Source organism: Saccopteryx bilineata, chromosome 7 (assembly GCF_036850765.1).
Source record: "Saccopteryx bilineata isolate mSacBil1 chromosome 7, mSacBil1_pri_phased_curated, whole genome shotgun sequence".
NCBI classification, from domain to species: domain Eukaryota; kingdom Metazoa; phylum Chordata; class Mammalia; order Chiroptera; family Emballonuridae; genus Saccopteryx; species Saccopteryx bilineata.
In genome coordinates this window covers 92,957,463-92,973,583 of record NC_089496.1, presented here as the reverse complement: position 1 = coordinate 92,973,583, position 16,121 = coordinate 92,957,463, and the positions used below count along the sequence as shown (strand labels likewise).

At 41.4% G+C, this 16,121-nt stretch overlaps 1 protein-coding gene across 1 annotated transcript in view; it reads right to left on the bottom strand.

Moving 5' to 3' along the window:
- Positions 1-7,186: 7,186 nt before the first annotated feature.
- The window catches only part of SORCS3 (sortilin related VPS10 domain containing receptor 3), a 620,103-nt gene continuing 611,168 nt past the window's right edge, over positions 7,187-16,121 (bottom strand). Inside the window, exons 25-27 of the mRNA XM_066239920.1 lie at positions 15,587-15,692; positions 9,721-9,881; positions 7,187-8,954 (exon numbers count right to left, since the gene is read on the bottom strand). Coding sequence (XP_066096017.1) covers positions 8,890-8,954; positions 9,721-9,881; positions 15,587-15,692 — 332 coding nt within the window. The 3' untranslated portion in view covers positions 7,187-8,889. The remainder of the gene's footprint in view (positions 8,955-9,720; positions 9,882-15,586; positions 15,693-16,121) is intronic.

Here is a 16,121-nt window from a genome sequence, read left to right as displayed (position 1 = left end):
GAGAGAGAGAGAGAGAGAGGAGAGAGACACAGAGAGAGAAGGTAGAGAGGAGCTGGAAGCATCAACTCCCATATGTGCCTTGACCAGGCAAGCGCAGGGTTTCGAACCGGCAACCTCAGCATTTCCAGGTCGACGCTTTATCCACTGCACCACCACAGGTCAGGCTTACAAATCGTTTTTGTATTTAACATTTTTTAATATTAATATTTTGTCCGGCCCGTGAAAAAAGTCTTCTTTCTAATCTGGCCCAGGGGCAAAAACTGTTGGCCATGCCTGCTCTAAAGCTATGCTCACTGACCTTGAGTTCACCACTTCACTGCAGAAGTTCACCACACCAATGAGAAGCACTCAGGGGGCTCCAAGGCTGATAGAGGTCTCCAGAAACAGCTTTTGTGCTCAGAGAATTGGATTTCCATCTATAGGTCAGGGTCTGAAAGGGAAAGAACAATTCAGGGGTAAATGGAACTTGGACACATCTTCAACTTTATGTTCCCTTTGAATTTTAAGTTAGCGTGACCATATATCTTGGTTTTCTTGAAACAGTTTTGTGCCATGCTTGCTTTCCCAGGGTGATTATTAAAAGTGCTCCATTCACCTCCAACTGTGTCCCAGTTTGGATAAAAAAATAATATGGTTACCCTATATTATATGTGTTTTGATCATCAAAGTATTCCCAGTACCCAGAACAAAGTCTGGCAGAGAGCAAGTTTTCCATAAATATTTTTTGAATGAATGAAAAAATGAATGAATGAATGAGCAAAATATGCATCAGATACAGATGCACGTTGAATTACTTATTTTTATCCTGCTTGATGCCACTTGCTGGGTATAAATCACTAAGCCAAGAGGCTTTGGAAGGACAGCAGCTTGCTATGGAGTACTCCTAGACAGAAAGGAGACATGTGTTTGGAGACCTGCCAAGTTCCTGTTGGCACCCATGGAAGTGGTGGCTGCCTCCTTAAAAGGGATGCATACCTTGTTCACAGTGGCCAGGACATGGAAACAACCAAAAAGCCTGTCAATAGATGACTGGATAAAGAAGATGTGGCACATATACACTATGGAATACTACTCAGCCATAAGAAATGATGACATCGGATCATTTACAGCAAAATGGTGGGATCTTGATAACATTATACGAAGTGAAATAAGTAAATCCGAAAAAACCAGGAACTGTATTATTCCATACGTAGATGGGACATAAAAGTGGGACCAAGAGACATTGATAAGAGTGTGGTGGTTACGGGTGGAGGGGGGAGAGGGAGAGGGAAGGGGGGGAGGGGGAGGGGCACAAAGAAAACTAGATAGAAGGTGACAGAGGACAATCTGACTTTGGGTGATGGGTATGCAACATAATTGAACGACAAGATAAACTGGACATGTTATCTTTGAATATATGTATCCTGATTTACTGATGTCACCCCATTAAAAAAAAATAATAATAATAAATAAATAAATAAAAAGGGATGCATACCAAGGCAAGGTATCAAGTCTACCTGTTGTTGGAAAGTCTGCCAAGATCTGAGCTCCTCTGCGCTCAGAGTTCAGAGCCTTTTCTCCCTTCCCCTTCCCCCCAATGCCTGTTTGAGGCTTCAAGTTTATCAGTAGGCAACCACCATGCCACTAATTAAGAGGCACAAGGCATAGCATAGGGTCATTAGCTCATGATGAGCACAGGCTGCCTGGAGTTGTCTTGTTATCATTATAAATAGATTAGAAATCTGGGGAGCATCTGCATTTTCCCCTTATAGAAGAGAATCTGAAATTGACAGGTTGGAATGTATCAAGTAGAGCTTTGTAATTAACAAAGATTAGCTTTATTTCTCTAGGCTCATCTCTCCTCTCTTCTTCCTTTGGCTGCTCCTTCTTCACAATCTTCCAGCTGCCAATGGAAGAAGCCCAGCAATTCTCTAATAATTGAACCATAAGATTGTGGAAGGTCAGTGCAAGAAAACCATGCTGGTGTTCCAAGAACCAGGTGTGTTGTTTATGGAGACGATCATGTGCTTCCCAGGTGTCTATCTAGAAACCAGGAAAGACGGATTAGTGACAAGAAAAACAATTCTGTTCTGTCTGTTGTATTTGCATACCATCCTCCTTTCTCTTTCTGTCTGCTGTGCTTGGACACAGTGTTAATGGTAGCCAGTTCTTGAAAGACTGACGACAATACCCTTTGCAAGGGAGAGTAAGCAACAACTTACCCTACATCATGAGAAGAGCTTCTGGGAGAGGCTCCAGGGAGGAGACATAGGGCTTTCTTGGTGAGGAGAAATCCCTGGAGTTCAAGAGCCTTCATCACATGGGATACTTTGGACACAGACATTCCAGCTGAGGAAGTTTTGTTCCTCAGGGACCAGACCACATACTTTCTCAAGAGCAGCACACTGAAGGCCCCACTTTATCTGGTTCATTTCTAATAGCTGCAAACAGTGCCATTCCCCAGAGACTAAGCTATAGTGACAGATGGCATGCGTGCCTGTCATGATCTGTTTTCCTCTGTCTTTCCTGACATTTACAAAGAATCTATATCCTGTGTTCACTCTCGGAAAGAGCGAGAAACCATGTTCTTCATACCTCCAGATCCATGAAAAGGGTATTTTTTAAACAAATAATTGGCCTATCTGACTATTTTTCAATGTGTAAAGATAAAGAAACTCAAGTCAACGATCCTTACAGGGGCTTTGAGGGACCCCAGAACCTGAAACTGCACACATCATCACAAAAGCATTGTACGAGAAGGAAGGGTAAACAAGAAGCAAGTTCTAGATACTGGAGCCCAAAACCATGAGTAGGCAAGGCCGAAGTGTTTTTGTTCCAGTAGCATGGCTGCCTCCAGGGCTTCTCCACATTTGGCAAGAGTGGCTGCGTTTCAGAACCTGAAAGCCTACTGTCTAAAATGATACAGCATTGAAAACATTCATTTCTTTTTTTTTTTTTTTTTTTGTATTTTTCTGAAGCTGGAAATGGGGAGAAACAGTCAGACAGACTCCCGCATGCGCCCGACCGGGATCCACCCGGCACGCCCACCAGGGGCGATGCTCTGCCCCTCCGGGGGGTCGCTCTGCTGTGACCAGAGCCACTCTAGTGCCTGGGGCAGAGGCCAAGGAGCCATCCCCAGTGCCCGGGCCATCTCTGCTCCAATGGAGCCTTGGCTGCGGGAGGGGAAGAGAGAGACAGAGGGGAAGGAGGGGAGGGGGTAGAGAAGCAAATGGGCGCTTCTCCTATGTGCCCTGGCCAGGAATTGAACCCGGGTCCCCCGCACGCCAGGCCGACGCTCTACCGCTGAGCCAACTGGCCAGGGCCTATCTGACTATTTTTCAATGTGTAAAGATAAAGAAACTCAAGTCAATGATCCTTATAGGGGCTTTGAGGGACCCCAGAACCTGAAACTGCACACATCATCACAAAAGCATTGTACGAGAAGGAAGGGTAAACAAGAAGCAAGTTCTATATACTGGAGCCCAAAACCATGAGTAGGCAAGGCCAAAGTGTCTTGTTCCAGCAGCATGGCTGCCTCCAGGGCTTCTCCACATTTGGCAAGAGTGGCTGCATTTCAGAACCTGAAAGCCTACTGTCTGAATGGATACAGCATTGAAAACATTCATTTCTTATCCCTTCCAAATGGACTAAGGAAAATTAAATCAGTTGTATTAAAAACAAAAGCCACAGTGACTTTTGGAATCAAGGTGTTAATAATGAGTTGTAAGAAAAATTCTCTTCCTTCTGTTTGGAAGTTGTGGGAGATGGTAAATCTCCCCAGAAAATTTGGAATTCTTTCCCTGAGAGCACAGCCCTCAGTGAGAGACTAGGTCAGGTCGTTTTTACAACTTGAGACCAAGGAAGAAAGAAGAAGAGGATTTAGCAGACAGAACTAGAAACTCTCAGACTCAAGTCGTTGTCAAATCCTAGTCATTTTGTGTATGTCTACCTAGATTATCTCATTTGATCTGAGACCCAACCCTGTGAGATAGATGTCATTATTATCAATTTAGGGAAATTGGACCCTGATTATGGTATTTGACCTTCCTGCCTCAGACCCCAGATAATTAAAAAGTAATGAATCCAAGTTTTATTGAGACTTTAAGTCAAAGACTAAATTCAAATGTAGCCCAGCTCTCCTCCCTTTCTTTAGTATACAATGACCATTGATTCCTCTCTGAACGAACCTTATTTTCATCATGATTTATGGTCTAAAAACACACAGGCAAAGAGCATTTTAAAGGCACTCTGCTACTGTAAAGTTAATGGTAACTAATATAAATTTAAGGGACATCATGATGCTATGGTACTTTGAAAAGTAATTGTTTGGCTACATCTGGTCTCCTTTGGCAGTACCATTGAAGCAGCCAAGAGAATTTGGCATGATCTGGTGTATATGTTAGGATGAGGCATCCCCACTGCCTCTGTTTGTTCTTTGGCTTTCTTCCCCCTAAACAAGGCCAACCACTTTAAAAGGTGAGCAGTGCAGCATGTGAAGTCAGGGCCTGGCAGCCGTCTGTTGGGCAGCCTTACTTCAGTCCAATGAGGGAAGCGAGGGCACCAGGCCATGGGCTGCTAAGCAAGTGGGTCAGCAGGCAACAACATGCAGAGGGTTGTAAGCCACTGAATGATAAGCACTCTTGAGAAGTTAGACTCTGAACTGTTCTGGACATCTTAAACATGAAAGCCATATTGGCATAACCATTGGGCACCCTACTGACACTCAATGATTTGCAGTTCAGTTAGCTTTGTATTTTTGTTAGGGGAAAGAAAAGCCTTGCATTTGTATGGTAGAAAGAAGACATGGATTCTAGCTTAAGCTCTGCACTAATTTGCTGTGCAACCTTAGGGAAGTCACCTTCCTCTCTGAGTCTCAGTGTACCCTCTACAGATGGAGAGAGTTCTCTTAAGTGCTGCTCATTTTAGTCATCTCTCAATAATCTCTGCAAAGCAAAGCTAGCCAGTGAGGCAGGCCAGAAAGTGCCTTCCTTTTACAAACAAGAAAATTGTGGTCCAGAATGACTTGCTGAAAGCCAGAGATCTCCTAATTCCAGACTTAGTATTCTTTCCAGGGCACAATATATCACCAGCTTGATTCACAGTAGGTTTTTGTTCCAGATAACTCAATTAGGTAACTCAGAGTTGCAGCTGTTGCCCAGAAGAAAATGAGTAAATTTGGAACCTGTTCTCACTTCTTTCAATTAAGGTACCTTGCATCATGATAACAGGAGCCAGGGCAGGTGGCTTTTACCCAGTGATGCTCCCTGAACTACCATTTTGTGTCAGATAAAGCTGTTATTCTCAAACATCAGTGCCCATGAGAATCCTCAGATAATCTACTTATGGTACTAATAGCTGGACTCCAGGGTGCTCTGTAGGCTTATTATAAAGTCTAGAACTGCCTTAGAGAAGACAGTTCTGAGGTAAAGAGTGTCCTCACCCCTAGTGAGAAATCTAACAGAATTAGCTACAAAATCAATCACACTCCCAGCCGTCTGCCTTTGCTGGTCTAGTACTGAGAAATCCGAGTGAACTTTGCTAGTGGCGGATACAGAAGCCATACTCTTAGTGTCAATTGGCTTGAATAAACCATCTAATTCACACTATTTTACCCCTCTATTTCTTGTTTGTCCTTTTAAATCTGGTGGAGCAATTTTATCAAATGGATATAAAATAAACATGGAAAGAACTTAGATCCCATTGGAAAGCAAAAACTAACATATTTAGAGAATCCACTTTTGACTTGGGATAAGAATATTAGATACTTTACATTAATTGGGCAGCACAAAACCATTAAAAATCCCTTAAAGATGTGCTGGCGCTTTATGTTATGAGCCACTTATGTTATGAGACTGAAAAGACCTACTACTACTTTTTGAGAGGTACCATAGGGTAACAGCAATATTTGAGGAAGTTACTTATATAATATAGATTTGTTAAAAAAGGTGACTGGCAAACAAGAACAGTAATACTAAGAATAATGTGTAATTTTAAAGTACATTTGCAAATCAAAAAATAAAACCTACTTTGTTTAAATCTACATCTTCAATTTGAGTTCAGAATATACGATTCCAGATTGGCTATCTGGTATCTAAAATATGGTAACATAGTATTGACCAAAGCATTCTGGTTTCTCGGGTTTCTGGGATCCATGGAAATTAATCACATATTTCAACACTATAAATACTAAAACTTCCAACTTACAGCCCTTACTGTAGATACATACTTAGTGCACATTCCCTTATTACCTAATGTGGAGAAGAGCCACTTACTTGCTCATCCTTCCAAATTCTTTACTCAGCACTGGGCAAGAGAAGATTTGTTACTGGTGTGATGCATCAAATAGCATGCAAAAAGGGGTGGGGGAAGAAAAGAAAAAAATGCATGTCTTATTGATTTCCTCTCCTGTTTTTATTTCTTCTGCTGAAATCTTCAAGAGTTGAGCTAGACTAAACCCTTACTGCTCACTGGGAGCAGTGATCAGATTCCAAGTCCATATAGTTAGTTACCAAGACATCTGCCCAGTTACTGCTCACTGGGAGCAGTGATCAGATTCCAAGTCCATATAGTTACCAAGACATCTGCCCAGAAATCCTGCCCACAAACATCGGGATGGAAAACTGGGCCCTACACCATTGATGTTGGACATGGCCATGTAGTTTTCTTTAGTCAATGACACATAGGTGACTGGTATATAGAGTGACCCTTTTGAACCAAGACATTAGAGATATAGAGTATTCTGCAGATATCTCTTGGAATTCTGTAATTCACCATGAAAAAAAAAATCATACCCATGTAGCTGTTGGCCTCAGAATGATGAAAATTCCTGGCGCAGACCTGAAGCAACTGAAGCCCGCATCCAAACCAGCTCAGGGAAGCCTGGTCTGTCCTGACTGAGCTCAGTCAAAATGCAGCCAACCTGAAGACTCAAGAGCAAAGCATAAATATTTGTGGTTATAAGCTATTTGAAATAATTCTGTTGTCATGTAGCATTATTGTTGCAGTAGTTGACTGATACAATAAAGAAAACTGCCCCCCAAAAATCTCAGACAGATATATAGCTTTGATGTACAAAAATACATTTATTTTCAACAATTTCAAAACCACTGTCTTTTTTTTTTACAGTAGAAATATTCAAATGGAACAATAAAACCAAGAACAGTATATGTACATATACTGTATATATAGATATGACTCATGCATTTGTATTCCAGTGTTTAGTACAAGTGTTGCAATTATCTGCCCCATTTAACCCTTGAAACAAAAAAAGGAGGATCTTTAGAATTACTCCTAATCCTGATTGATGATGTAGCCAGCCAGATTTCAGTAGATCACATTTTCTGAGTCTCAGAGAGAAATGTGAATGACATCCCACAAGTATTAACAGGTAAAAATTAGGCCTTTCCTCCCATATATATACAGAATATCATTTTCTAAAACAGTGTGCACAGGCTGAGCCTGAAAATAAGAAATGCTTACAGCATGGCTTCAAGGGACCCTACTGAAAACAACTGACATGTGTCAATGTGTGAAGGGGCTGGGGTGCTGGGAAGAGAACCCTGGCATTGAAAGCCACTCACTCCAGAGGTAAGAACTATCTTAAGGGAACTGAAGGCAGACATTTGACTTTAAGGAAGTTGTGTACATCTGACAAGCAAGTAGCACAGCTTGGCTAAAATCATCTTTGACTAATATCATTAAAGACTAGACCGCTATTTGGCCTGGAGGGTTTGCATGGACTCATGATTCCACAAATACCACCTCCCTCCCAACCTTTCTAACTCCTCCTATGCCAAGAGGCACTCGCTGGGCTTCACCTGATAATGCCCAGAGGGCTTTTCCAAGAATTCCCCAAAGACATTATACATTTCTTTGGAATCCAACCAGCAAGCTGAATCATTGTCATTTTTAGTTCCATTGCCTGTGGCTTTATTAGAGAAGACCATTTTTTGCAGGCTGATATTCTCAATTTTGTCCTTTTGGAGGGAAACCTTGTACCTCCATCCGGATCTCAGTTGGAAGTCGGTAGTGAGCTTCATCTTGCAACTTCTTCCATGTCACTGATGGAACAATAAGACTCCGCATTCTATGACGTGGCTATCGTCCTTCCTTCACCAGTTGTCCCAAAGAAGCCCCCCGTCCCCCTTATATACATAAGTAGAAACCAGCTATGGCATGGACACAGCGATGCAAGAGTTAATTGTGACAAATAACTGGAGAGCATCCAGAACCCAACACACCCACCAGGCCCGGGGTTGGTCAGCTCTGAGGGTGAATGCATAAGCCAACACGCATGTCTTTCTTTTTTCTGTTTTCTTTTTTACTAAACATTAAATTATTTCTTAGGAAATAAAAAGCTATGTACATTGTAATTATATACAATCAGCCATCGGTCGCCTCGCTGTGGACATGCACGAGGCAGGGTCTTCTTCAGAAAGGGGTGCACACTCTATGCAGCCCCGTTTGCTCCCCACCCACCTACCTCCTGCAGGTCTAACTAGGAAATGCTTCATGTTTGAGGTGTGTGTGCTGGGGTGGGATGCGTGACTTGGGGAGATGAGAGGTTAATGAAAAGCCAACCAACATTTAAAATAAAAAAGATAGACCGCAAGGAGAAAAGAGAGTTCCTTGCACCATTGGTGACAGAATACAGCAAGGAGGCCATGGTAAGGGTAAGGTGCGATCTTTGCCCATAGCATAAAGACAGCCATGTATCCTTTTCATCTCCTTCTAATCAGCCAAGAAAGCCTTTGCCTCCCAAAGCTAAGCATCTTCCTGCTATTTATGAAGGGGCCCTTGGTAAACAAAGGGTAAAAAAAGACATTTTCATTTTTTTCTCCATAATAAGAGTAATAGTCATCATCAAAACTAAACAGTCAGAGAGATGGTTGACCACGTGGCTTGTTGGTGTTAAACACTAGTGCAGTTCGGAATCTCCTTTGTGCTTTCGCTGTTTGCGATGGTGGCAATGCCTCCTGCAGGGGTGAGAAGACAGGGAGAGAGGACATACATTTCACAAGGGCAGGAGGCTTTGTTTGATTTCCTGCTGAATACCAAGCCATCTTGAACAGGGGCTCCATAGCTATTTATTAAATGGGGTGCCTGGGTATTCTAGCCTATCAATCATCTCACTGGCTTATGTCATCTACAGTCAATGTTTGCCATCTCCCACACCAGGCCACAAGGTAGGAGCGATATCAAGTCATCTTATACTCTACTAACAACTATAGAGATAGCCAACATGTACTGAACACTTACAACGTGGCAGGCACTGGGCTAATGATGTAATGTCATTCTTTGATCACAGTGACCTCAGAAGGTAGGTACTATTGTTCCCATGTGACAGACGAGGAATGTGAGGCACAGGGAAGTCACAGAGCTGGCAGAGCGAGTGGATTGGCTGAGCAGGAAAAAGGACCCAGAGCTATCTGATGTCAGAGCCTGCATTTGTGTGATTATTAAGTAGGACATATCATGTTTTTGCTTTGCAGAAGAGATAAAGATTAACAGTGATGGATAATTGGCCTCATCCCTTCCCCACTCTGATTCCAACACTTTTAATCTAGTTTTGAGAAAAAAAAAATTCTGCCAGTTTCACGTGGCCAGGGGTGGTGAGCAAATTTTTGAACATGATTATGTCGCTGAAGCCAATTCTAGTACTATCTGAAGAACAGGCTGAGTGGGTGGGCTAAGCTAGCAGTTAGAGGACAGAGGGACTTGGTGGTTCCAGCACACACATACCTATGACCCGGGTGTCCAGCTCTTTGTCCAGCAGTTCCTCAGGCTCGGTGAAGTCACTGAGTGTGATTTTGGGGGCGTTTTCACTTTGGCTCACTGACCCAATCATCTCCTGCTCCTTGTCATGCTGAACTTGAGCATAGAAGTTAATCCAGGGGATTTTCCTACACCGCCGGAAGCAAAAGCAAATTATGATTACAGGGCATGTCAAGCTTGAGCATTTGGAAACCCCAGATAATAAAGCAGGAGGAAGAAGCTATTTATAAGACAGGTCAATGTCAGGGAAAGGAGCTGGTCACCTAGCCGCTGGAATTATGAGACCTAGAAACACAAGGCCTGAGATCCAAATGTAAACCACAGAACACCCCGATGAATGAGCCTTCTTCTGGATTAAAAACCCAGCAGGTATAAAGAGAAGGGCAATGCTGTCGATCAGGTATACACAAAAACCCTTAAAACACTTATCCAGTATTACATGTTTCAAGGAGCTGGACTTTAAGACTCATGTTGTATCATAGTGAAAAAACATAACGTTTTTTTCTAAGGTTGCATCAATTTAATCAATTCATATTGTTTTCCTTTATGAATAGCTAGAAAATGAAAAGACAAGATGTATAGCCATTTGCTAGTATTTTCAGAACACTATTCATGGGCCAAGTATCTTAAATACTTCCATAGTCAGTTTCCTCATCTTTCCTCATCTGTTCAATAGGAGTAACAATAGCTTCCTTTAGGATTATACAGAGGATTAAGGCAAAGATTAAGAGAAGCTAAATAACTTTCTTCAAAGACATAAAACCAGTGTGTTGAGAAACAAGGCAGACAGATCTGAGGTTGGAGGAACAAGCAGGTTCAAATTCAGAGCTCAAAGGATTCACCTCCTGGCCCATCTCTTTTACCTCCTGACCCACTGTGTCCCAGCTTTTAGAGCCTCTTTGAATTTCTATATTCCCGGGCTTTTCAAACTATAAAGTGGTTATACATCACCCACGTTCTCATTAAATGCTTTATGCATTTGGGACTCTAGGCCTGGACAGGATGGTTTGAAATTCTGCATTTCTGACAAGCTCCTAGGTGATGCTGATACCACTAATCTGAGACTCAAACTTTGAGTTATAATACTCTAACATTGACTACATCAAACTTGTCCTTATCTTGGTGACTTGAAGCAACTATTCCCTCTCTGTAACACACCTCCTTCTACTCTTCCCATGATAGTGTCTTTAAGAACTTGGCTGACATGATATTTCCAAGGGTTTCTCCTAACCACCCAACCTCTCCTCTTCTAAATATGTAATGTGACAATGTCTGTGAAAAAAATGAATAGGGTGTTGGTTTAGGGTGATGTAGCAGGCAATGTCTGTTGACTTGTTTGCTGTCTTTACAACTAGGCTAAAAGCCCAATGTATGTAAAGTCTCTGTTTTTACCTTCACTGCTATACACTTACCTTAGCACATGCTTGGCACATGGCTTACATTCCGTAAGGATTTGTTGAGTGAATGAATACATGACCTCAAAGCCTGGGCTCTTTCTACTTTCTACTACGTTCTCTAACAAAATAATGATATGTTTTTCAGATCTTGGAATATTATATCTGGAAGAGCTCTCTCTACCATATTAACTGGACTGACATCCAGACATTTCAAGATGCTGACTACTGGCATAGACGTTATTAAGACTTGAGACATCTGACACCCCCAATCCAGAACATTCTGTGCTTTTCTAAAGGAGAGTCACTCTGTTGTCCTGGCACCAACCAGGAATATTTTCAAGCCTCTACATTTCCAACCTCATTCCAAGATCCAAAAAGTAAGTTTAAAACATGGGTAGTTTCTATCTTTCCTTTACATTCAGTTTTTATATCTTTAATGGCTGCTTTCTAGGCATTAAAGGAGGTGCCCTCATGACTCTTACAGGTCTGAACCAGTGTAAAACAATTTACAAGAACTTTGAATAGATTGTGTGAGGCAAAAAACTGCAGGCTTTCTAAATGTGTCTAATTAAAAATTCATGCTAGCGCCTACTTCCTATCTAAATAGAAACACAGCCTTAATGACTTAGATTTCTTCTAATCATAAAAGTACATATTACTCATGAACATTGCAATCAACCTTAATATTTGTTAGGTCCCAGGGGCAGTCAAATCATGACTGATCACTCAAGCCTGAATAAGTTCAGAGCTGTAGCCAGAGCTCACTGTCCCCTAACCCCCACACCCCTTCCTGCTTTCCTAATGATACCTGAGAGGACTTGGATAAATTTGCCCTTATAAAAACTGTACACTTTATTTCAGTCTCTAAAAACAAGCAGATATTTTTTTTCAACATTTTTAATAGATGGTTGGAAGGGAATGGATTTTTTATGTTACAATTTTCAGCAGTTAAAAATTTTGCCAGATTGCTTTTTATTTCTTAACATATCCACTTGTAGGACTGTTGAGAATCTAAGTCAAGATGAAGCCCAAAGTTTCTATAAGAAATGTGGGAAGCAGATTTAGAGAATGTCTTGGGCTACACATTCATATAGGTTTTAATAGGAGCAGGAAGATGGATCAACCCAAGTCACCTATCAACACTTTGGTTTTTATTTGTCTGTTCCAACTATGATGATAGGCATTAGAAGCCCATGGGAGGAAATTTAGAGAAAGTGAAGTAGGTTTCAGAATATGATGAAATCCTTCCTGAAGAAAAGAACTGAAAGAAATATAAACATGCAAAAGTTTCCTTGGATAATCAGAAAAAAAAGCTGAATCTATAGTATAGAAAGAAGGTCTTATTAGGCAGAGTTTTCAGAAAATAAAATCCATCTCACAATGATTTTTTAATTATATTACCTAAAATGACACATAATAGCAGTCACTATATAAGAACAAAGTCAAATGTGAGAGATAGGGTGATTGATATTTATTTACTTGAAGGAAATTTGAGGCTCATGCTAACTCTATTTTCCTTCCTTTACTAAGTGAGGACTTGGGATCTTGAGATGGCTTTCAGTGTCTGGCCAACAGTAGACACACAATGAGTGCTTGTTGAATGAATGAATGAATGAATGAATGAATGAATGAATGAATGAATGAATGGTGTAATGAGCTAATGTTGTAATTAGAGAGAAAAGTTTTGGGTCTGAAAACTCAGCATAGCCAGTGATCAGTAAACCCAAACAGAATTGCTCTTTTCCTATGCTGTGTTTACACATGTTCACTAGCCAGGCGTAGCCATTGAAATTTAAATTAACTAAAGTTAAATACAACTTAAAAGTCAGTTCCTCAATCGTATTAGTGACCACTGTGTCGGACAATAGAGTATTTTTATCATTGCAGTTTCTTTCGGACAATAACGAAAGACGCAAAGGAGACTCCGGAACTCGGGGCTAAGAAGCTGCCCCTTACTTGTCAGCCAGCCAGGCACCCCCCATAGAGCCATCACGGCTGTTCCAGGTGATGAGGAGGAAAGGAGACCAAAGAAATAAAAGAGGATCCAACAAGACCTCCACCAAAGGGCTGGAACATTGAGAGAAAAACTTAAAAAAAAAGAAAAAAAGGTAACTGCTGATCAGTAACTCTCAGCTGACTCTGCTGTTGATCTGGTTGGCCTGGAGTTTGTGTCCTGTAGCCTTGGCTGCAGGATTCACCGTCAGGGACATAGAAGGGGTTGGCTGCTATTTGGGGACTACAAAGGTAGAATAATTCATAGATGGCACTGGCATAGGTCCAAGTATTGAAGTGTACACACTTACAGATGCCCACATTAATAAGTTGACTGTCTAGGGAGTTTAGCAGCATTTATAAGAGAACAGAAGACTTTCTAAGTCACAGGATAAGTCTTGCCTTAATTTGAAGACACCTGACACAAACCCATTCTTGCAGAACATCTGTCGGCCCTTGTCCTCAGCAACCACGGAACCCTTGGTGCAAGAAGTAAATCGAGGATGGTTGATCTTCAATCCCCAGCAACCACCAGCACTCCCCACAAATACTCGGATGAACAAAAATCTGCTTCTCATGTAACTGAAGTTCATCCATTCATGAGCATTGCCTTGACCAGACTGTTTATATATTGAATCTTTGCCCTCCACTTGTGATATGTAAGATTTTCCTCACCATGTTCAAAGGGAATGTGGCAGGTGGGCTTGGGTCTATGACTTGATCCAAGAGGACATGAACTCACATACTGCTCTATAAATTGAGTAGGAAGGTATACCTGACTCTGTCCTTCCGGTGGAGGGTGATGAAGGATTCCTGCTGTTTTGGCTGATACTGAATATTGAGTAAAACTGGTGTTGTAAGCATGAGATCGCCACTAGAGGAGAGCTAAAGCGGGCTGGGAAAGGGGTAGACTGGAACACCTTTACTACTGATCTCTTCCAAAATCTGAAAGTAGTATATCCAGTACCTAGAAACACTCCCAGGACCAAGTATGCTTTTGAAACTCAGCTGGTGATAGTTAATAATATCCCTACTTCACCCAGCTTCCTATGAAGTACCTTTCTATTGCACTGGTATGATTTTTGTGATCCTACTATGTGCCAATTTGGGACAAAGAAGGTCCCTTTGGAAGGCATGTTCTTTCTTGTTTATATGAATAACTTAGATTTGTTGATTATTTAGTATGTATCAGGTATAGATATTGTTACATTTAAACCACATGGCAAACCTATAAAGTGTTTATTGTTTTCCTATTTTTTTTTTTTTACACATGACGAAACTCAGGTAGCTTGGGGAGCAAATCCAATTGCCCAAGGTTATAAATGTTAAAAGTTAAAATTGGGTCTGTCTTATTTCAGAATTCATACTCTTACTTAGTCTATTTCTTGGTAGAATTATTATGTTATTTAAAGAATGGTAAAAAATTATTGATTTAAATTTCACATTTTTTATTTTTGTTTGTGTATTTTTCTGAAGTGAGAAGCAGGGTGGGGGGGCCGGCAGACAGACTCTCGCATGCACCTGACCAGGATCCACCTGGCATGCCCACCAGGGGACGATGCTCTGCCCATCTGAGCCTTTGCCCCACTGCAACTGGAGCCATTCTAGTGCCTGAGGTGGAAGCCATGGAGCCATCCTCAGCACCCGGGCCAACTTTGCTCCAATGGAGCCTTGGCTGAGGGAGGGGAAGAGAGAGATAGAAAGGAGAGGGGGAAAGGTGGAGAAGTAGATGGGCACTTCTCTTGTGTTCCCTGGCCAGGTATCAAACCCAGAACTTCCACATGCTGGGCTGATGCTCTATTGCTGAGCCAACCAGCCGGAGCTTCAATTTCATGTTTTTAAATAAATATCCTGTTAGGTCACTCATCCTGTAGCCTTCAAAAATAATTTTTAAGTGCATGTAGAGTTTGACTTTCCTGATAATTTCTCTTTAGAAACCGGAAAAGAAGAAGGGGAATAAAGGTTAAATATTTTTATCATGGAGACTTAAATACAGATACCATATAGCTGCAACATAAGATACGGAACTATGTATGTGTGTGTCCATACATATGTGTACAAGATTTCAGATGCATTTTCTCTACTTAACCACCCTGAATAGTTGTCAAGCTGTAGAAAAAGATATCCTAAATATTTGAGACTTCATTTTTGAAATTTAGGTGAGGTCTGAAAATTTCTTCCAATTCTCTTGAAGAGAACAAATTGATTTCATAGACTATCCCTCCTTTCCCTAACTCCAATAGTTATAAATTGGATAGAATTCAGATTTTTGAACTAATTTATTCCCTGACCCTCAAGTATTTCCTACTTTTCCTCATGGCCAAACAGAACTTCAAAGAGCATTAATATATAACCTATTTGGGATGAGTTTAGGAATGTTGGTTATAGGAAGAATCAGCTCCCATGAATCTAGCCCCATGATCAAAAATGATAATGGCACATACCTTTTAAACTTGTAGATCAGAAACACAGCCAGACCAACGAACACCACTGACAGGAGCATGAGCATGGCTGAGCTGCTGCGCCCAGCACTGGAGTCCACCAATGGAGCTAGGAGGAAAGAGCACGCTCACTTGGAAGCTATTACCTAAAAAGTGAGTACCCCTTGGAGAAAGGAGACCAGGGGGGTTCCATATTTATATCCAGTCTCCAATTTCCCTACATGCTATCTGGCACAGGTGGCTTGGTTTCAATGATGACATTGTAACCCCAATCACAGCTTCTTAGGGAAAGTGAACCCCTCTGCTCTTCCTGGGGAGACACCGTTCTTGCTGTAAACTGAGCAATGTTTATCCAGCTAAGAGAAGTAGAAGAAGGCTTGAAAGCCCTTTCTCTTAGATAGCCTGAAGGTCTATCAACATGACTGCAGATGGCTCATGGGAAATCTCTGGACTCAACATTGATGCAATGTTTCAATCTCTTTCTTTACTACGTTCTGGTGAAATACTGCTGGATGAGCACATCTGAAATCCCTTTCTT